We start from the raw sequence: 24,836 nt of genomic DNA on the forward strand, positions 1-24,836 counted from the left end.
TTGCGATCTATAGAAAATCAAAAATTTTCTGATCATGACTAATTTATCTGGTATCCAACTGGCAAAATTATCTCAATTTAATATTTTTTCGGTACACACACCCAACCTTTATAAACACCATTTTCTGAAATTATTGACTTTGACCAGTCAACTCGGTCAAGTATTCTTCTAAATTAAATTATTGACATAAATAATTATTTTTATTTTCATTATCTCAATAATTATCTCAAAATACCAATATTATCAGATATTCAGGAATAGTCAAACTCATTGACTAATTGTCACGTGTATTTTGTAAATACATTCTATAACTCATTTGGCAGTAATAATTATATTTTTTCCAACTCAATAATTATTTTAATTGCCAATTAATTCGAAATAAATTTTGGGACGTTACAACGAATCTCCCATACTACCAGATGCCTTATTACCATCATTATGATTGAAAACGGTAGCATCATCTGAAGTTGAAATTTGTGTTTGATTCACACTAGCCTTGAATCTTACATTACCAATCGGCTGCTTATATTTAGTTCCATCACCATTCTGCTGCTTGTACTTAGGATGTCCTGGAGGATATCCATGCACTCAAAAGCACTTATCAACTGTTTGACCTGTATAATGACAATAAGAACAAGTTGGCTTATTGTAATTATTTTCATGGCTGTTACCTCCTTTACCAGCTTGATAACCTTTCATCATAGTTGCATTTGCAGAAGAATATACTTGTAACTTTTGATCTAGTGAACCATTAGAAACATCTGTGTGAATAGATCGATGTCGTTCCACCTGAATTACAAGTGAAATTTTTTTGAAATTGTTGGAATTGGATCCATCATCAATATTTGAGCGCGGATCTGAGAGTAGGACTCATTGAGACCCATTAGAAATTGCATAACACATTCCTGATTTTGATGGGCTATCAACTCCTTCATTGAACCGCAATTACAAACTGAAACTGGTTGAAAATCCTTTAATTCACCCCACAGTATCCTCAAACGAGTGTAATACGCACTGATATCCATTGATCCTTGCTGTAAGACACTCAAGGTTTTTTTAATCTGAAAAATTTGAGGAGAATTACTCTGATGGAACCGATTTGGCAAATCAGTCCATATTTCTCGTGCGGTGGACAATACAGCAAGCTATCAGCGATTTCAAGACTGACAAAATGAAGAAGCCACAAAATCACCATACTATTGCACCTTACCCAAGCTCCATACAGTAGATCGCCAATCGGAGGCTGAAGAAATGTGTCATCCAAGAATCCGAGCTTGTTTTTGGCTGTGAGATCCATGACCATAGCTCGATTCCAAGCGTATAGTTGTTTATATATATATATATATGAGTTCTTTTATGGTGCCCAACAACTATGCTCAACTCCGTGCCCACCATATATAAGTCAACTCACCAATTGTGTTGGTCAACTCACTTATTGTATATGATGGACACAGAGTTGGGCATAGTTGTTGGGCACCATAAAAAAACTCATATATATATATATATATATATATATATATATATATATATATATATATATATATATATATATACACATAACCCTCAATCATTATGCTCAATTTAGAAATATTTCTTTTGATAACGAGGTAATAGAAGGAAAACGTATGATGAGTTAGACATGTGCTGATGTGCATGTAGGATTTGTTTGGTTATTAGGTCTATATATATCTAGGAATAACTGTTCTACTGAGAGATTGATTACAATTGGCCGAGGGATGAAAGGGGTAGAAATGAATTATTTCATAAGTTGAATAATTCTGATGATTATAATTAAAAGGATAATCTAAAATAAAAGAAAATTCGGGAATATATAGCTCGATTGACATCTCACGAATGAAGAAAAAACACTTGAAACACATAAAGTACATATTATGGAAGCAAATAAGTTTGATGTCGTGATATAGATAAGTCTGTCTTTCTTGACTAAATCCAAAATTTTCACATTCTTTTGTTATGTTATCGATTGGTAATTCTTTTTTGGAAACGTCTTGGTGATGACAAAATAAAATGTTATATATGTCAAAATATTGTGTTTGACCACTTATAAGCACGTTGTTTTAAAATTCATAAGATCTTATTTTAAATTCAATTCCATAAAAACCAAAATATCCCCACCAATCTTATAATATATATATATATATATATATATATATATATATATATATATATATATATATATATATATATATATATATATATATATATATATATATATATATATATATCCTCTTGTAATTTAGAGTGTGTTTGACGCTTATTAAAAACAAGTTATATATATTACATAAACATAAATATACAACTTTGAATTAAGATTTTTTTTTCTGTTTTTTATTTTTTATTTTATTAACTCACCATTAATTTGTGTCTTAATTAATATAATTAATCAAATATCTCTTTGACGCTTATTAAAAACAAGTTATATATATTACATAAACATAAATATACAACTTTGAATTAAGATTTTTTTTTTCTGTTGTTTATTTTTTATTTTATTAACTCACCATTAATTTGTGTCTTAATTAATATAATTAATCAAATATCTCTTCTCTATTATCTATTAGATATACATTAATAAATATATATTTAATTAAAAAAATTTCATGTGTATCGCACGTTCTATTTCTTAGTATATATATATATATATATATATATATATATATATATATATATATATTTGTGTGTGTGTGTGTGTGCTTGTGTATGTGTGTCAAGCCTCGAAAATGAGCCTAGTTGACATCGACATTATTTAACATTTTTCACATTAAATAACAAGTCTCGGTTTTCAAAAACTCAAATATCAATCTATTCATTCATAAAACTGAAATGCATTGTCATTCATAAACTGAATTTACAGTCTTTACAATGCATAAAAATACAAGATTCGATTTCAGAACTGAACAAATAACAGAGTCCTAATTAATGCAGCGGACAAAAGAATAAATCTAATCAGTCTTCTTCTTCACAAGCCCCAAAACTGAATTTGCTCGTCATCTTCTAATTCTTCTTCGGTCTTATCTGAGATAGTTTTGGATGTGTGAATGATATGGGTGTCACCCCGTAAGTGAAAAAAATTATCCGAGTTTTTAAAATTATTTTTTAACAGAAATTTTATACATATACAGAAATCAGAGCAGAACTGAAATATTATATACTCAACATAAATACAGAATCATATTATGCACCAAATTAACTTATGAGTTTCGTGGCTAGCTGATATTAGTTTTTTTATATATTTATCCTCTAAAAGATGAGGAATCAAAACAGAACATAACAAAAACAGAGAAGAGCATTAATATATACTAGCGGCCAGTGCACAAGCAAAAACATAATTTATGGATGGTAAAATTGCATTTAAATTAATGTTTTTCATAATTTTATTAAAAAAAAATTGTTCTGATCGGTTATGACGGCTTCGGAGGATTGTGAAATTATAAGAACGCGGATTCGGTGTGATTATGACACCAAATCTTAAAGTTTTTTTTTAAACAAAATCTATTGAGAAATTGATAAAAATTTTAAAAAAACAAAACGAAAAAGGAAAAAAGAAAATCATAGCTGCAACTATTTTTCATATTTTAACATGAAAAAAGAATAATCAAACAAATCTTAATATGACAATTCAGTCATCAAATACACAAAATTAAATTTAACCATCATTCATCTTTAAATAAGAATGCATTCAATTCAACTAAAACCAAACACATATACAATAACAAACAAAATCAGAATGCACTGAAATCCGAAACTCGGTTCAAGAGTAAAAAATAAGGAGAAATGGTGTAAGGGATGTCACATGAGATATTGGAGATATCTTCTTTGGCTTTCTTTGAAACCCAAAATGTACTTACTTTGAGACTCTCCACTTTTATCAAAGCTCTTTCCTTTCTCCTTCTTTCTTCTTCTTTTGATTGATTTTTCATTTTCAAATGGGATCTTTCAAAGCATTAATATGAGATTTAATCAAATCCCTTGAGTGTTTAAACTTTCACAATCATGTTTGCTTATTTCTCATCTGCACATTACAATTGATGTGACATACATAATCACTTGCGAATAGAAATCATCCGGATTGTAACTTGCCTTGCATTTTTTTTTTGAAAAACTGCAAATTTGGTCTTGTATGTTTGTCAGTTTGCGATTTTGGTCCTCTATATTTTCAGATTTCAGTTTTAGTCCTGCATGTTTCGATTTTTGGCAATTTCGGTCCTTTTTATTCGGAAATGCTTACGTGGCACTGTACATGTAAGCTCCACATCAGCACTGAATTGGTGCTACGTCAGTGCCACGTCGGAAAAAGGACTAAAATTGCCAAAATAATAAAGATAGCGGACTAAAATTGAAATCTAAAAATATAGAAAATTGAAATCGCAAAGTGACAAACATATAGGACCAAAAAAGCAATTTTTCTTTTTTTTGGATTTTTAATGCTTTCATTTATTGATTATCAAAAAATAAATGTAACATATAAAAATATACTGATGAGAAGGGAAGTAAAAAAATGTGATGGGAAACAGTTAGGAAAATTGGGAGAAGATTGAGGAAATTTTGGAACGTGCAAACATTTAAAAGTGATGCGTAAGCGTCTAGTGGTTAATTAGAGGATGATTGGAAAGAAAATAGTGAAAATATGAATAGAGCAACGCATATTACTGATAAGCTCTTATCATGAAATTTACGCAGAAATAGGTTGAATGGATAAAGTTGGAAAATATTTTGGTGTGTCAATGATAGACCAAAACAGTTTTTCTAAGGCTCTCAGACTTAATAAAATAGTAAAGATTCCTACCACTAGTTTATAAGTTTCAGTGTATCAAAAAAATCAGTAATCGGAGTCTAAGTTTTTGGAAATCAGGATTTGAACACAATATCATGTTGGAATCAGTTTTAAAGCGTATAATCAGTTTTAAATCGGAAACTCCACTTACAGTCAAATGCTAAAAATTCTTCTGTTGTTCTTGGACTTAGCTTGCCCTTGCCCAACTAAACTCCCTGGTCACGGTCAACTTGATGCTTTCGTACTTAATTGGACGCTCAACTGAATACTTGACATAATACTTCTCTCTCGATTTATGCTTTGTTTTTGCTTAGAGTTTATGTAATATTTTCTCACAGTTGACTACTATTTATACGTACAATTCTGACTGTTACACGCCCAATTAATGTCATTTATTTTCTTTGATTCTGAGTTAATTCGTATGTTATAAATTCTCAGACGATAAGTTGTCTATTACAAAATGGTGACTGGACGCTCAACTGAACTGATCAGTCAACTAATATTCAGTGATTGGAATTTTGGTCCTCAACTAAATTTTAGGACCTCGATTGAACTTAATTCTCAACTAATTTTTCGTGGTCAGTTTCAGTTAAAGCTGTCAAAGTGGGTTAGGCATGCTGGGTTGGCCCATCCCGCCCCGTTATATAGGCGGGTTGGGTTGACAAATTTTCATCCCACCTAAATAGTGGGGCGGCCCATCCTTCCCCGTCCCTCCAAGTGGTGGGTGGTGGTGGGTTGCGGGACAACCGCCAAATAAAACTAAAAATTGGCGGGTTGACTCGATTGCCCCGCACCGCCAAATAAACAGGTTTGATTGATAATTTATTAACCAGTCAAAATGGTTGGACGCCCCGCCCTGCCTCGCCATCTGGCAGGTTTTGGTGAGTTGTGGGTTGGCCCATCCCGTCGGCCCATTTTGACAGCTCTAGTTTAAGTTCCAGTTTTCCTCAATTTCAGTTTCAGTTCTAGTTTCCTCAATTTCAGTTTCAGTTCTACTTTCCTCAACTAGTCTAGTTTTCTTTTAGTTTTTCTCAACTGCTCTAGTTCTTGCGAGCTAAAATATATATATATATATATTAGTTTTGATTCCATGCACCCTGTTGTGCAGGATTTTCGTGAGCAACTATTAAAACTCACCAGTGGGTTTTAGTGATTTCTAACAAAAAAATATGAAACACTCAAACCCACTATTGAGTTTTAGTAGTCACTCATGAAAATCTTGCATACTAGGGTGTGTGGTATCAAAACTCATATATATATATATATAATTTTGATCACCTGCACCCTAGGTTGCATTATTTTCTTGAGCGATCACTCAAACACGGTTGGCGGTAAAAAAAATAAAAACAACAATCACTAAAACACACCATCGGGTTTTTGTGGCCGCTCACGAAAATCATATACCCTAGAGTGTCGGGTGATCAAAACTATATATATCAAGTATTAAAAAATTATTCTTTAAAAACATAGGAGTAAGAATCTAAAAAAATTGTGTGTTTGACCCATAAATTAGGGGGAAAAAAGACTGAAGGATATTGGAAAATGAGCTATCTTCAAAAACTAATTTAATTAATTTGTAGTATTCTCTCCTCTAGTTGTATGGTATTATGTGTATTATATATACATCAAGAAAATCTTGCAGGCATTCATCATTTCAAAACTACCAGTTATTGAACATTCAATTTAATTACTAACTTAAACCCTAAAAAACAAATGTTGTAATGGCAAATTTGGTGGTGGCATTTTAACTTTTCTAGTTCTGATGATGATTTGTAGTTCAATTCTTGTAGTTGGCTCAGTAACCTACAAGGTTGGGGATGGATTTGATTGGTCAATTGGTACCCATTTTATAAGTTGGCATTAGTGTTCTAAAAGGCGCCGCCTAGGTCTGCCTAGGCCTTAGGCTGTTGCTCACCGCCTCTCTTTTTTGCTAGGATATGCCTCTAGGCGTTGTCCACCTAATCTCCCGCCTAGGCGTCGCCCAAGCCGCCTAGGCTGACAAAACGCCGCCTAGACTGACAAAAATCCGCCTAGGCGGTTACTATTTTTTGCAAAAAATAATAATAATAAAAAACTAAAAGAGATAGTGGCGACGCGAGAAACAAACACGAAAAGAAAGAAGAAGCGCAAAAAAAAAGTCAAGCAAAAAATTAAATCTCATATTACATATGAATACTTGATATCTATTAATATCTATGTAATTGTTGTTGTTGTTATTATTATTATTATTATTATTATTATTATTATTATTATTATTATTATTAATAAAATTTTATAAGAGTTTCGTACAAAAACTGAAAAATATAAGACATAAAATTTATATTTTATAGTAAAAATAATGAATATTTCAAATTATTTATTATTTAGGTTTAAAAATAAAAATCGCCTAGGACCGCCTAGGCGGCTAGGCGCTAGGTCGCCGCCCGCCTACCGCCTAGCATTTTTTAGAACATTGGTTGGCATTTGTTGGAAAAATTGTGTTGTGTGTCCATTTAGAATCTGTAACGACCCACTGTATCAAGACGTGTCTTTTCAGCGTGCTTATGTCCTCATTCACACGCACCCCTGAGAAACTTCTCAGGGGGTCACCCATTCTATAATTGTCCCAAGTCAAGCACGCTTAACTTTGGAGTTCTTATGTGATGAGCTCCCGAAAAGAAGATGCACCTTCTTTATATGAATAGTACATATGAAATCTTTTAAGCCCTCCTCAACCATGTAGTCCCATACCTACACAGTCTCAGAATCCCTCTCATTACGGCACGGAATCGGTTCATTCATGTCTCCCTCCGCCTAAAAGCCTACCAGGAGCCGCTCATTGTCCGTGCAACCTCTTGGCACCGGCGATCACTCCCTGCCTCTTCAGCCCCGGGCGTCACAGAATCGATAAAAATATTTGTGATGAATTATTTCTCGATTTTCAATTATGGTGAATGAGAAAGTATTAAATTATTCACAAATAATGGTTCGAATTCCATCCAGTAAAAATATTGGATAAAAAGAGATTATTTATATTATATTAATATATATAAATGTAATTAAATGGAAAAGATAAAAGTGAATGAGACAAATGATACCTCAACCGAAGTGGTGCCACTAGTACCCCTTCAGCATAGGAATTCAAATTGATTTGAATTCAACATTCAAAATTTGAATTAATCGGGCATTCAAAACTAAAATTATTTCTTTCAGCTGAATGATTGTGTGTATTGAAAGAGGTTTATGCTTGATATCTTTTGGTAAAGAGATGCGTCTCAATTGATGTGATGCACCTTTTCATTTAACGCTTTTAGATCTCTGTAAACACATCTCGTTTAGAATGAAAAATATTACACATTGAAATCTCGAAAATACATTGATTTTTGTACTGTTCATATTGCTGCATATCAGTTTTATATTCTTCATTCCAGAAAGTTCAAAAAGCATCTTTAACTATCGTTGGGTTTTAATTTGTAATTTGAAGTGCTCCTATTACAAAACGTAAGTTGTTGTATCTTGGAAGACGATTTTCATATTCAATTAGCAACGTGTGTGGGGCAAATTCATCTTAAAGAGATAGAGTATAACTCTAACATCGACTTAAAGCATTATGTTCATGTCTTGTCTCATCTCGTATGACAACATCTGTCAAGACATAAGTTAAACAATCTTATTTTGCACAGTACTCCAAACCCAACAGCCTGCGTACAAGATCACCTTCAAAGTTGGTGACGAACTTGGTAATTAGTTTCATACACAATGTACAATATTCCTACACATATTGATGGGTTATTACCCAATTTGACTTTTTCTCGGGCCTAAGCCTAATGACTCAATCCATTTGGATCTCATATTATTTATTGGGACAATTTATCAAGGCCCAAAATGTCAAAAAGCCCATAAGAGGCTCAAGCCCATATTGAAACTCTCCGACTATTTATAAATAGCTCAAGTTCTCTCGTTATTAAGGTACGCACTCTATAGTCACATGCTCTGGTTCTCTAGAACTTTTATTGGGCAAATACTGACTTGAGCGTCGGTGTGTCTTTGCCGGGCAATCCCCGGTGCCACTCACTTTGCTTTGTGATGCAGGTGACAACCCACGAAGTTCGATCTCCAGAACCGTTCGAGTATTAATCCAGCTACCCGAATCTCCACAGATTACCCAGATTCTCTCCAATCGGGTAATATCAATTTTTTGATGCATCAGCTTGACGCCGTCTGTCGAAACTTGTTCACTGCGTCATTGAGAATGCATACTCCATTACAAACATATCAAGGAAATAATTGCAATGGAGACTCACCTCCCATCTCCGAACCACCGCGTGAATTTAGTTTCACCCAATAAACGTTGACAGTCTTAATGGAAGGAGCAGCCGCACGTGCAGTGACTGAAGCGGTCGCTCAGCTCGTGGAATCCTGTCAACGCCGATGCACCGACAAGAGAGCTCATAGAAGAGGGCTCTCATCTAATGACCCCGGTAACAATGACCCAAAGAAAACTAAGTCTAAAGTGAAAGACAAAGATCTTTAGGGGACCAAGAAAAATACTTTTCATAAAGAGGGTGAAACAAGTGCTCACACAATTCGTGACGTCTTTGACGAAAACAAAACCAATAATCCAACCCGTGGAGATGGATCTCACACATATGCAACTGGAGAGAATTCGTCAGCAATCTTGCCTGTACGTCAGAGCCCGTTCACTAACGTCATTCTATCTGAAGCATTGCCTAAGGGAGTCAAAATCCCCAACCTACTTGAGTTCGATGGAACTGGTGATCTTCAAGATCATATTGACAAATTCTACGCGAAGGCAGATTTATATGACATCATAGATGCGGCTTACTGCAAGATATTTTGAACAACGTTATCAGGGCAAGCTCTCACATGGTTCAATAAGCTGACGTCCGAATCCATCGCCAAATTGGAGCAACTCATCCAGTTCTTCATCCAATAATTCTCAATTAACAAGAAATACCCAAAAACAGCAGCATACTTATTCACAATTCTTCAAAAAGAAGGAAAAAGTTTGCAAGACTATGTTAAGAGATTTACTTACGCGGTTCACGCAGTCCCACACGTGAACCATGATATGTTATCTGGAATAATGCAGCAGAACTTGCATCTTGGAAGGTTCAAGGAATCTATAGCAGGAAAATCTCCGAACACCTTGGAGGAGCTGCTGTCTAGAGCGGAAAAATACATCCGCGTCGAGGAAACTGATGAGTTGCACTCCTCGGAAAAAAGAAAATGAAACAAAGAATACAATGAAATATAACGCAGGACAGAGAGTCATGTCAATCTAAAAAAACTCTATATTCATAGAGCAAACACCTGCAAGCTAAAATAAATTGCTTGTCGCTACTTTATTTGCTCTACAAATCAAAAATTTTACTTGATTCTCTTTTATTTTAAGTTTAATAATAAACTTACGTTTATTTGTTTACTTTTCTATTTAGTTATATAGGAAGGAACACAGCTCCGTCAACAAATGCTTAACTCTTACGTGACGACTCATGCATTCATTAAGGCTACTCATCCATCAGAGGCTTGGCCAGCCCTGTAGGACTACCTAAGCCACGATGTTGTAAGAGGTCAAGATGACAAAATTATAGTCCCGGAATACCTCATCACCTAGCAAATAGAGTGGGTTCAGGACTTTCCCATGAAACAAAATCTTAGGAACTTGATCCACTCCTAAGTACTCAATGTTAAGCACTACATTATTTCAACTAGAGCACAACAAAAAGTCATAGCGACTATAAACAATTCACAAAAGTCATAGTGACTATAAATAATTCAAAAAAGTCATAGTGGCTATAAATAATTCAAAAAGTCATAGCGACTATAAATAATTCATCAAGTCATAGCGACTATAAAAAAATTTTCAAAAAAATTCATAGTGAATATAAATAATTCATCAAGTCATAGAGACTATAAATTTTTTTTTCAGAAGAAGTCATAGCGACTATAAACAATTCAGAAAAATTCATAGCGACTATAAACAATTCAAAAAGTCATAGCGACTATAAATAATCCAAAAAGTCATAGCGACTATAAATAATTTTCAGAAAAAGTCATAGCGACTATAAATAATCCAAGAAGTCATAGCGACTATAAAAATTTTTTCAGAAAAAGTCATATAGACTATAAAAAAATTTCAGAAGAAGTCATAATGATTATAAAAAAAATTTCAAGAAAAGTCATAGAGACTATAAATTTTTTTTTTAGAAAAAGTCATAGTGACTATAAAAAAATTTTCAGGAAAAATCATAGAGACTATACAAAATTTATCAAGTCATAGCGACTATAAAAAAATTTTCAGAAGAATTCATAGTGACTATAAAATTTTTTTCAGGAAAATTCATAGCGACTATAAATATTTTTTCAGAAGAAGTCATATTGATTATAAAAAATTTATCCAATCATAATGACTATAAAAAAAATTCATCAAGTCATGATAACCATAAAAAATTCACCAAGTCCTAAATACTATACAGAATCATAGCCCCAAGGTGTTACATCCAATGTACCAATTTAAGAGGTTACGTGAAATACACTAACTCAAAGGTTTTCATCGAAAATACTACTTCAAAGGATTGCAGAAAACGCATTCCCTCAAGAGATTGCTTAGAAGACAAAAATTTCTCAGGTGTTCGGAAAACTCTTCGTTGAAAATATTATAAGTGGCGGTCCTAACACATCCACCGGAATAGCAGTTGCGGTCCAACGCCCATATGTGAGCAAAAAAAATAACCATTGTTATACCCCGCGGTCCGATTTTTGAAAATAGTGAAAATTCACTTATTACATTTACTATCATCGTTAGGTTCCGCTAGATCAACAAACCAGTTAGTATTTTGGTTCACCCTCTACAAGTACAATACCTTATACCAGAACGGATACCCCACCAAATATATATATATATATATATATATATATATATATATATATATATATATATATATATATATATAAAATATATATTCAGTACACCTTTTCCACTACCACTCAATGCAAATAACCAAGTCATAATATTTTTAAAATATTAGACAAAAGTTGTAAAAGTGAGACTAAAATTCTCACGATTTTATGGTAAAGAAGACCATGAATTTAAACATAAATAAAATAATTATTATCAACAACAAATAACATGTGTGTATAAGCATATGCGTGTATATACATGCATCTATCCATCCCTCTCACGGCCCAAGGAATTCGTCGTCGCTTCGTCGCCGCGCCATTTTCATCGCACTATCATCGTTGCCGTACCACGGCCGCCGTCGCGCCGCAACCACAGCGCCCAAATCGAGCCAGGAAATGGAGCATCCACTGGCGATGGATGTTCCATGCTGGAAGTCGACTCCGAGCACTGTTTTTTCTCCATCTTCTCATGCGGCCATGCTCCTTGCACAGAAATGCCATGAACGATGCCGCCTCTAACGAGCCAGATCAGGAAAGCTTAGAAGTTAATCCATGGCTGGAAATCGACATGAGTCATCGCCAAATCTCCCAGCCGCCGCCGCTTCTCCTTCTCTCCGTTGTGCCGCCATCCATGGTGATGGTGGAGGATTGCATAGATGGGGATATACACATATTTGCAAGCATAGATACACATATACATACAATACATATTTTATCTTGTGAGAGGAAAAAAAGAAAGGAGAGAGAAAAATAAATTTGATTTGTACCTATCAGGATATTATTTTGACTCTCTTTGCTCTGTTAATTTTCCACCCGCGACTGCTGCAATAAAAAATTCAGAAACAACATTGAGTTAGTAAGTTATGATGAAAACACTACGGTGTTGAATTTATAATAGTAATCCAGCCAGAGTTCTACTGAGTTTCTATAATTATTATTCAGGCAGGACTTTGATTCATATCCTATTACACCACAATCCTACTGCAATTCTATGTTCATTATTTAGACAATACTGTGAATCCAACAATTTTCAATTCAACTAGGACTTTGTTTCCTACTATCTACAATTCAATTACAACACATTCCTACTACAATTACTCTGTCACGGTATCTCCAAATTTTCTACTCTCGTTCATCTCGCTAAAACGACATGCCCGGGAGTGGGGGGCTTATGATGGGTTATTACCCAATTTGACTTTCTCTCGGGCCCAAGCCCATTGACTCAATTCATTTGGATCTCATATTATTTGTTGGGACAATTTATCAAGGCCCAAAAATTCCAAAAAGCCCATAAGAGGCTCAAGCTCATTGAAACTCTCCGACTATTTATAAATAGCTCAAGTCCTCTCGTTATTAAGGTACGCACTCTATAGTCACATGTTAGAGTTGTCTAGAACTTTTATTGGCAAATACTGACTTGAGTGTTGGAGTGTCTTCGCCGGGCAATCTCCGGCGCCACTCACTTTGCTTTGTGATGCAGGTGACAACCTACGAAGTTCGTTCTCCAAAACCGTTCGAGTATTAATCCAGCTACCCGAATCTTCACAGATTACCCAGATTCTCTTCAATCGGGTAATATCAATTTTTTGCTACATCACATATAAATTTAGATATAGGGTATTAATTAACACTAGTACTACTTGCAGAATTCAAGTGTGCAGAATTCAACGAAGTTAGTGCCCACGATACATGCGATCTGTCGAATATATTATTCATCACTTTAATTGTAATTTCCTGCTTCTCAATAAAAACCATATATATATATATATATATATAGTTTTTCTATCAAGTCCACCCACCGTGCCCACCTAATGTGCCCACCATGAGGTGGCACTCAACTATTGGACGCACAATTCATCACATCCTATAGTTGAGTGCCACCTCATGGTGGGCACATTAGGTGGGCACGATGAGTGGGCATGATAGCAAAATTATATATATATATATATATATATCCATTTTTGTGTTGGAACAATCATTCCTGAGGGATCGCGACATGATCATATTATATGTTTAAAATGTTTAAGATAAATTGTGACAATCAATTAAAATTTTTAATGAAGTGACGAAGATTTGATCATACATACTTATTCATATCCAAATCCGCTCAATAATCACCAAATTAAATAAATCTTATGTTTATTATGGATAAATGAGCTCATTGATCATGCGTTCAATTTATAAATATTTCTTCTATTTCTTTTTAAAGAATATTTCTTCTTTTAATGAGCTAATTAAAAAAAAAAGATTAAGATGAGTTGGACACGTCGTGATGTTTGCTTGGCGAGTTTTTTATTAAGAATTTAATTTGGCGTCACTTAGGGAGTGTTTGCAATAGATTGTGTTTTTTGTAGAAGTGATTAATTCATAAATTATAAAAAAGTTAAAAAAAAATCAAAAGTTGGTAGTGTTTGAAAACATATTTGAAAATCTAAAAATCAAAGTTGGGTAGTGTTTGATAAATAAGTGATTAGAGTGATTTTAACAATGACCTTCTTATTAGAATCATTTTTGGAGAATCAAAATCACCACATGACTAGATTTTGGATTTCAATTAAGTTAAGCATAAGCTAACACATAATCTAGGTTTAAAAAACACACAAAAATGATTTTTTAAGCCAAAAGCTAACAATCACTTTTTTTAGTGATTGCAAACACTCCCTGTGTGTATTGCTGATATTGTGTCTACTAATCAGCCAACAAATTAAGCATATTTTCACAAGTGAAAGTTCAAATATTTTAGTGATTGCAAACATTCCCTTAATTAGTTGCTTTGTCGCAAGGAATTAAAGATTTGATGGGACTTGTTGCTAATCAAAATAATTGATAAAAAATTATTGATTGCATATATATTTTTTAATTCCATGTTTGACTCAAATATTATAAAAATTTTATAAAATTATAATCATTATGTTATGGGTTAATTGCCAATCACTCCCTAAACCACTTTATAACTTATTTATAAATTCCTACATAAATAAAACTTACTTTCAACTCCCTGGAGAGAGAAATTTTTTTCTCTAAATACCAATTTTACCCTTATCTCTTAAAAACAATGAGAGAATGGATAATAATAAAAAAAAAAAACTAATCCGAATAATATATATATAAAAATTCAAATTAAAATCAAAGAACATAAACCATATCATATACATGCTTATGTTGATACAAGAGCAAGTATGTGTTTAATTAGGAAGCAAGCATATACTTCCAAATCATTATTGGAAGAAATATGATAAAGGATTAAAAGTTTGAATAGGAGATGGATCAATAATCATGTTTAATACAGTAGCAGAAAAAATAAAAATAGAAATAGAAGAAACAAAATTTGTAATACCCATTATATATCAAATAGAATCAGGAATGGACATTATAATAGGAAATAACTTTTTAAGAGAATATCTTCCCTTTACACAATTTGAAGATCACATAATTTTAAACAAAGGATCATCAATGATTTACATTCCCAAAATACGAACAGCATTTCGCGTAGAAAATGAAGGATTTACAAAGAATTTTCATAAACGAAATACAAATCCAATAGAACTAAAAATAGAAAATATTTTAACGATTAATCCTGAAAAAAAATCATGAGAAAATTTCATGATATATGTCTGAAAATCCTCAGGACAAAATTAAGAAAAAAAAAACAATTCATTGCTTCAATAAAACTCAAAGACCCTTATATCACAATCCGTGAAGCACCAAAAAGATGTAACATGGATGATGTAAAAATATTTGAAAAGGAAGTTCAAAAATTATTAAAACTTAAGATAATCATCCCTAGTAAAAGTCCACACTCTTCACCAGCCTTTTATGTCAGTAAGAAAGATATTGATAAAAAAAATGGTAATTGATTATCGAAAGATGAATAAAGCAACAATTATGGATGGATATTATATCCCAAATAAGAATGATTTACTATCTTATATAGGAGAAATGAAATATTTTTCCAGTTTAGATTGTAAATCAGGATTCTAGCAAATTCAATTAGAACCACAAACACAATTACTTACAGCGTTCAGTTGTCCAAAAGGACAGTATCAATGGATTGTATTACTTTTCGAACTTAAACAAGCACCAGGTATCTTTCAAAGATATATGGATGAATCTTTTAAATCATACATAGATTTTTGTTGTGTTTATATAGATGACATATTAATTTATTCAAAAATACTAGATCAACATTATAAAGATCTCATGACAGTTTTAGATATTTGTCATAAAGATGGAATTATACTTTCTGAAAATAAAGCACAATTATTCAAAACAAAAATAATTTATTTAGGATTACAAATAAAAGATGAAAAACATTGTTTACAACCGCATATACTTAAGAAAATTCATGATTTTCCTAGTGAAATCAAGGATAAAGATCAATTAAGAAGATTTTTAGGATTATTAACTTATTTTGGAAATTACATTAAGAAACTTGCAGAAATCAGAAAACCTCTTCAGGTAAAACTTAAACAGGACTATAAGTGAAAATGGTCGAAAGAAGATATTAATTACATAGACACTATTAAAAAGAAAATAATTAGTAATCTTCCTGAATTATATTTTCCTTCAAATAAAGATATAATAATAATAATAATTGAAACAGACGCTTCAAATGAATACTGGGGAGCATGTTTAAAAGCTTATACTGGAGAAAAAAAATTTAGAAGAACTTACTAAAACATCTACTAGAAATAATGAAGAATTATGCAACTATACATCAGGAACTTTTCAAGGTGCACAATTAAATTATCATTCGAATGAAAAAGAATTATTAGCTTTAATATTCACAATTAAAACTTATAAAATTTATCTTATTTCTAAACCGTTTTTAGTAAGAACAGATAATATGAATTTAACATATTTCAAAACAAGAAAAATATCAAGAAATGCAGGGAGAAATGCAGCAAGGCTAATTAGATGGCAATTGAAATTGAACCATTATCAGTTCAAGATCCAACATGTCAAAGGAACGGATAATTCATTACCCGACGCATTAACCAGAGAACTTCATCCAAACTATACTATCCGTAGTAACGGAATAACAAAGGGGATCCTAAGTGATCCAGAAAATGACTGTGAGTCATCCGAACATGCCTCAGAAAGCATGGGGAATATAAATTGATGAAATGAGATTTATATTCAGAAACATGAATTATTTTATGACTTTCAGTCATCCGAACATGCCTCAGAATGCATGGGGAATATAAATTAATGAAATGAGATTTATATTCAGAAACATAAATTACTTTTTGAGTAAAATAATCAATTTAAGATTTTGATTCAATTCTTGCAAAAGAATTTATAAATGCAATGATACGCATAATAAAATTATCTGAATTACTCACGAAAAGAGTTATTTTATTAACCATTATATATATAAATATGTTTTCTTGTGCAGAGTATAATCAAGATGGAGCAACTAAGTCAATTAAAGGAACAATTGATTGAATTGCAGGAAGAAATTCAAATTCTTCAACTAAAAGAAAGGAATTTGAGTAGAAAAATTCAAAGGATAGAAGAAAAGATGATAGCTTCATCATCATCATCCTCACCAAGAACACCAATCAAAATGGCAACTCCATTTGACAAAATAATGGAGATAAAAGAGAAACAGTCAGTGGTCACAGCCAACACTGACAAAGAAAAAGAAAATAAAAAAGAACCGGTGGACACAGCCAGCACCGAGAAAAATAAAAAAGAAGAAAGGACGTTTAAAAGTTTCCTTGAAAAGAAAGAAAGAAAGATGGTCAATCTGCGACCACAAAAACCAATTTTTGAAAAAACAATTTTTTCAGAAAAACTCAAGACTGAATTCTTTGAAACACTAAACTATTTGAGAACAGCCAAATCATCTGCAGAATCTTGGCTACAAACTTGTGACACACAGAGCATATCAAGAGCAAAAACATTGCAAGGTGCTCCAGCGCATGAAGTCGCAAGATTCTTTTCAAATGGATTATTAAGTGGATTGAAAGTCAGTCCCAACAATCAAGAAATAGAACTATTTCCATATCAGTTGAGAAATAGTATCATCCAGTTCAAGAAAACAGTCTTTAAGGACGATCCAGTATTAACATTGAGTATTCACTCAACCCTTCCAGATTGGGATGATAACAAATTCTATCAACCAATGGTATATATTCAATGTCGAAAACAAAAAAGACAAGTTCTTATTCGAAGGATCAAATGAAGAAAAACCAGTAATGGATATCTCAACACTTCCTGAGATAAGAATAAAGACATTGATTGATATGATCTCAAAGACAGGAAAGATTGATGGAAACTCAAAGGTTAAAATAAATTTTGCAACCAGTAAAATTTTATTAACCACTGGACACAAGGAGACAATCCAAAAGAAAGAACAAGCCATGTTAGCTCAATTCGAAGCTCCAATCTATGAAGCAAGAGTTGACATGACCCGAGAAACCCAACAAATATTATGTCAAAGACTAAGAACAATGATTTCCACTCACAAATGTGGACATTGCCAACCCATTCAGACAAAAGAAGCAGACGTCAAAGAGGACAAATCAACTGTCAAAAAAGACAAACCAATAAAGAAATGGTCCGAATGCACCAGTGATTCAGAGAGTGACACAATGTAAAAACAAATGAAATCGTGGACCATACCACATGTTAAAGGAATCCACTCAGATGTAAAATGAGCTGCTTCTATTATGTAGTGTTGGGTGGTCCCCCTCTTTTCTTTTATTTTTAATTATGTATACGTTTCTCCACGCCTATAAAAAGAGATGTTTTGTGCTGTAAAAAGGAAAGTGAAGTTTGAGTATCTCTCTTTTCTTAAAGTTTCTTACAATCTGGTTCATACAAGACGTATGAAAACTATCAGAAACTAAGAAACATAAAATCAGAAACAAAATAAGCCTTATGGCTAATAACTAAACAAGCAGGGCGTAAGGAGGATAAGGTTGGAAACCAATCATTGAATATTCATGGTTAAGAGTAAACCTGGAGATCCATAGAGCAAGTACCAGTTGATCAAGTGATCGTTAAGGGAAAGCAAGGATTTGGCTTCTGCTCAAAACCAAGATTCATTCAAACAAGGTAACCTTCCTAAACCTCCTGCAGCCCTTAATTCAAAGAAATAGTCAAAATACATTAATCATGTCATCATCCATAAGAAATGGAAGATTAATAATAAAAAACTTGTTCGAAATAGAAGATGATCATGAATATGATACATTTCGTGAATATCGTTTAAATACTTCTGATTTAACCATATTTGAATCAATTTATCAACTAAAATTTGTATTAATAACCCATGAATGGAACCAAACTAATATGAAAACATTTATCTGTTATAAATGAATCAGATCTGTAAATCCATGAATCAGATCTGTAAATCCATGAATAAGAAAATTCATAAGAATTTGAAGAATGAAGAATTCCGCAACGATGAAATTGAAGACATAATAATGATAGAAGTAACAATTTTTACTAAATGAAAAATGTATGAAAATACAAAAATGAATATCTTTAATTTATATTCTCAAAATATAAATTTTGATATAGAAAATTGTGAAAACAATTTGAAACATCTTAAAAATTGTCAATCTTCAATTGATAGTTTCGAAGATTTTCAAAATTTATTAGAACAGATAGATTCAACAAAAAGGCTTTTAATAGCCTTAAGAAAATTAAGAAGTTCTATCATCTGTTAAAATGATAGAAGTAACAATTTCAAATCAAAACAACCTGGTCGATGAATATGAAGAAAACCAGGAGTATAATTTGAATATTATATTCAATCAAAGTAAGTTTGCTGAAATACAGAAAACAGGGTTTTCTAATTCAAAAACAAATCTAATAGACCAACCAGGAATACTAAGTAAGATTTCAAATTTTATTAATCCCAGAAAAAATTTAATTTATTATTCGATTCGTACAAAAGAACGATCTTGTAAAATAAATAACGAATCAAGGTCTAATACTCTGAAGTTATTAACAACTCAAGATATTAATACCATCATGGCAAAAGCCAGTGAAAAAGAACGATCTGAACTGAAATATGTTCATATCGGAGGAATTGAAATAATAATATCAGCTCACTACCGAGAAGGAATAGATAAACCAATTGAAATAACAGTTCGTGACAAAAGAATACGTAATTTCGAGGATTCTATCCTTGAAAAAAATTAAGGAAATTTATGTTACAAAAAGATGAAATTTTGTATTTATCCACAATACAATATATCTCTTTTTGATAAAAACATAAATGGCGTTTTAACATTAGATTATTACTTTTATAGAAATAATCTTATGTTAACACGAAACCATCCGATCAATATAAACTATGTTGTTGGTTTAGCAATAAGTAATAATTCTCAAACAGGAATAATTTCAACAAAACCAACTATTTCTATTGAAAGAATATTTGAAAATATTATAAGAATTGAACACCCTCGAAAAGCATTTATTGAAGAAATAAATCCCTATAAAAGATGGAGTTCAGATTACCTCCAAATCACAAAACAGTCTGTACCAAGAAGATCATTATCATTTGCTAGAAATGATGAAGATATTCTTGATAAGATTGGAACCATGAATCAAAATATTCTTAAAATTAAACATGCTATTGTTAATGAATCAACCTCATTGCAATGACGTCCTTAATAAAATTAGAAAAAGATCTAGGAAATTTAGAAAATAATATTAATAAGATCAATCTATCAATACAAGAATTAGAGAAGAATTTCAAAAAATATATTGATTTAGCAACGACTAGATTAATAATTGAACAAGAAAGACATAGTAATGAAATATTAAACTATCTTAAGAAAGTTCTTCCAATAGATAAAGGAAAAAAAAAATGGAAGAAGAACCACCATTCAAAATTGAATCATGGTATAGAAATCCCCCTTAGTTATGGCAAACATAAGTATGGAGATGTTTAGTGAAACCGACTCATCTGATTTTGAACAAATAGGAGTAAATACAGAAGAATTATATCATTCACATCAGGACTCAGAACAATACAGATATATGGATATTTCAGAATCAGAATCTGAAGATGATTCTAGACCACGATTAAATCTACGAACGAATGTAGAAGGTAGTGGTGGAAGAGATGATGAAGAATTTAAATATAACAGAGACCAATACTCTGGATCTTATAAAGATGTTAGAGATATTCTTAGAGAATCAAAAACATCAGGATTTGTGAAACAAAATATCTTAGATTTAGGTTGTTCAACAGCCAAAGAAAGAAAATCAAAGATAGATCATTGGCAAATGAACTATCAGTACAAATTCAATTAACACCATTATTAGACAAAAGTGAGAATATTCAAGTTTTAACTCATGGGATGATAAAAATGACACTGGTAGGAGCAGTAAGAACTTGGGCTAAAAACCTAGTAATTACTAATCTACCACAAGGAATGACAGGACATCGATATTTCGAACTATTTGTTGATGCCTTGTACCAAGAATTTTTAGGAGTTTCTAATAATGATGCTAATTTGGTAGCTAAGAATATAGAACAAAATAGAGCAATATTTATATTAGATAATATTAAATTATGCAATTTATGTTACTTAGAAGAATTTATTTGTGATTATGAAACAAACTATTATCAATTAATAGATGCTGATAAAAAAGAACATTATAAACTAAGTATCTTTAATAAGATATCTAATATACCTATACACAGTAAAGATGAATTCTTAACTAGTCCTTATGCTAAAACTTTAGGAGGAGCTAAAATTCATCAAAGACATAATAACAAAGAAATGTCATGAAGTAACACTAAATAAAAGAATCTCTAAATCCTACAAACAAAACAATAAACTTTGTTGTGAAAAAATGGAATTCACAGTAAAAGAATACGGTTGCAAAACAAACATGTCACACAAATATTTAAAACGACAGAACAGAATAAATTTAATAAACCTTATAAATCTTTTAATAAGAAATTTATTCCCTATAAGAAAAAGAAATTTAAAAAGAATTTCTTCAGAAAATCTTATAAAAGAAAATTTTATAAAAAGTTTGATAACAAAAAACCACCTTGTCCAAAGGGTAAAAGAAAGAATTGCACATGTTGGTTGTGCAACGAAGAAGGACATTATGCGAATGAATGTCCAAAACGAAACGAAAAGAAAAATAAAATTAAACTTCTTGAAGAAATATATACTATTGGATTCTATCCCGTAGAAACAATTGAATTTTTATCCGACGATGAAAATATTTATTATCTTGATGAATCAAGTGAATCAGATTTTGAATCCGATTTCACATTTGATAATTCAAGAAATAATAATGATTAAAATAACGACAATGGCATTTTCGGAAAGACAAATATAGAGAGTAAATTGAAAGTTATGTTTGATTTAGAGAGTTATCTACAAGTTGCCCTTATGTTATTCATATTATGTTATTCATATATGAATTTATCATCCATATATTTTACATTCTTTGGCATCCCATGATTCGTACCAAAAAGGATATATAGAGGGTTGACTTTTAATCTTCATGATCCCTTTTCTGTGGATGACGACGAAGCATGATTAAAAAAAATTATTTTCAATCATAATGTATATCAATCTTCATAATTATTATTGAGCATGTCTTTTATGATAAATTGCGTGGATGTCTGATCAATATTTGTAGTAAAAATAATAATATAAATATAAAAGATAATATTTTTTTTCATGAGTTAGCTAGATTGAGTTAATTAGATATTTTTTTTATTAAATTAACTCGTAAGACACGGGGCCAAAAATGAAAAAAAAAAATATACAAGTTACATGACTAAAAATAAAAATTCACCGTAAAAGAACCAAAAATGAAAAAAAATTTATTCAAGTTAAAATACAAATTCAACGTTAACGGGACCAAAAGTGAAAAAATTGCAAATAACAGGACACAAAATGTACTTCTCCCAGTGTATATATATATGTGCGTGTTTATATATATAGAGAGGTATACAAGGAAAACCATACATCTGATCAAATCCAATCAATCCACCTTTCCTGTCTTCAAAGGCCAAACGTCTTCACACCAACAAAATGAGCAGCAAGTACTACAAAAGATCAATTTGTGATGCTGGACAGGCATGCAGAAATATAAGATTATTTCCATGTATTTATTCTTCTTCTTCATCAAATTAAATTACTTTTTTCCTTATTTCACGTGCAGAAACAATCTGAACTCAACGAAGTTGCCAAAAGTTATCGAAGCGTGGGCCTAATAGTCAGCTTCACCGGCATCGCTGGCAGCAGCTTGGCCACCACCTTGTCGTCAGCCGACACGCCCGGCGGCCCATGGAAGATCTACGGCGTTGCTCGCCGCCCCTGCCCTTCATGGCTGGCCGTGGAATATATTCAATGTGATGTTGCAAACCCTGAGGAAACATACTCCAAGTTATCCCCTCTCACCGACATTACCCATGTTTTCTACGTAACTTGGACGGGCTCCGAGGAGTGTTCGCTGAACGCAAATATGTTCAGAAACATCCTCCATTCACTCGCCCCAAATGCTTCGAATCTCAAACATATATCCCTTTTAACCGGAATCAAATACTACATGGGCAATTTTTCTGACACGACCAAAAAAAATGTGCCAAACGATTGTCCATTCCACGAAGATTTGCCTAGGCTAAATCAAGAAAATTTCTACCACAATCTTGAAGACACCCTCTGGGAAGTTGCAGCAGAAAAGAATGATCTAACTTGGTCGATCCATCGCCCCGCACCTATTTTCGGGTTCTCCCCGTGTAGCTTGATGAACATCGTCGGCACACTTTGCGTGTACGCTGCCATTTGCAAGCATGAAAACAAGCCATTAGTGTATACTGGAACAGAGGTATCTTGGACTAATTTCTCGGATGCCGTGAATGCTGATTTATTAGCTGAACATTTCGTATGGACCGCAACTGATCCTAAGGCGAAAAACCAAGTATTCAATTACGCTATGGAAAGTTTTGGGGGAGCAATTTGATTTGGAAGCTGTAGGATACGTCCAAGGCAAGGAGCCGGTGCTGCTGGAGGATGCGATGAAAGGTAAGGATTCAGTTTGGGATGAAATAGTTGAGAAGAACAATCTGGTTCCTACAAAATTGAGGGATATTGCTGCATTTTGGTTTGCTGATGTTGCGTTGAGGAATAGGGATACTTTGAGCAGCATGAACAAGAACAAGGAGTTTGGTTTTATGGGATTTAGGGACACCACCAAGTCTTCCATATGCTGTATCAAGAAGATGAGGGATCACAGGTTCATTCCTTGAATGACTGACTACACTCTCTTATTATCAGATGACTTGGGGATCCAGCTGGGGGAATAAGCGATGGCCGACTCTAGAGCTATATTATATAAGCCGTATGCGTGGGCTAATTCGCTAGCTTATAAATTTAATTTTAAATAAGAAAGAGCAGATGAGTGATTAACGGATAAAAACATGATAAAAAAAAAATCCATTCCATACAAATATTAAAACAAAACCACTAAAATTTTATTAAATTCAATTTCACTTATATCATGTGCTAACTCTTATGAATTTTGTTTATATTTCTTTATTTATTTTTCATAATTGTATATTATATATAGTTTGTATCAGAATGTTTCATTAATTTCATGTGAAAATTATATGAATCAAATAAATCCATGTAATAAAACACATTTATAAAGGATAACACATTAAATAATCAGATAAAAATATAGCGTGTTGTTTTTTAAAAAATATTAAAATATCATGTAAAATTTTATGCCTAACAAATGCTAATAAATTATCCCTATAATTCATATTTGTTATAAAAAATCTCTCATAAATTAAATGCAAAAGTAGATACTAATTTCATCTTTTCAAAAGTCTCATTAGTTTTGTTTTGTTTTTTATAAATAAAATTGGAAGTAAACAAACTAATCAAATTATACTGCAAATAAACATTAGAACAATTTACAAACGAGCACTTAAAATCAATGCGCTCAATTGTTTTCCAAAAAAAAAAAAAAAAATCAATGCGCTCAATGCCCAGTTTCAATATACAAGAACCCTAAAAAAATGAAAATTATTTTTTAGATCTTATGTGTTTGTCTTTTTGTGATTTTAATATTCTATGTTAACAAATTTCTATTGTAGTCGATTATACTTGTTTTTTTTCGCGATTAAAATCTTGAC

General features: G+C 32.1%; 1 protein-coding gene across 1 annotated transcript; it reads left to right on the plus strand.

Moving 5' to 3' along the window:
- The first annotated feature begins 11,957 nt into the window (after positions 1–11,957).
- LOC140865577 ((S)-8-oxocitronellyl enol synthase-like) lies at positions 11,958–24,221 on the plus strand. Its single transcript, XM_073270261.1, is given in 3 exon segments — positions 11,958–12,378; positions 22,791–23,628; positions 23,630–24,221. Coding segments are annotated over 3 exon segments (1,575 nt in total). The 3' UTR covers positions 23,946–24,221.
- The last annotated feature ends 615 nt before the right edge of the window (positions 24,222–24,836 follow it).

This window comes from Henckelia pumila, chromosome 1, assembly GCF_033568475.1.
Source record: "Henckelia pumila isolate YLH828 chromosome 1, ASM3356847v2, whole genome shotgun sequence".
Classification (NCBI taxonomy): domain Eukaryota; kingdom Viridiplantae; phylum Streptophyta; class Magnoliopsida; order Lamiales; family Gesneriaceae; genus Henckelia; species Henckelia pumila.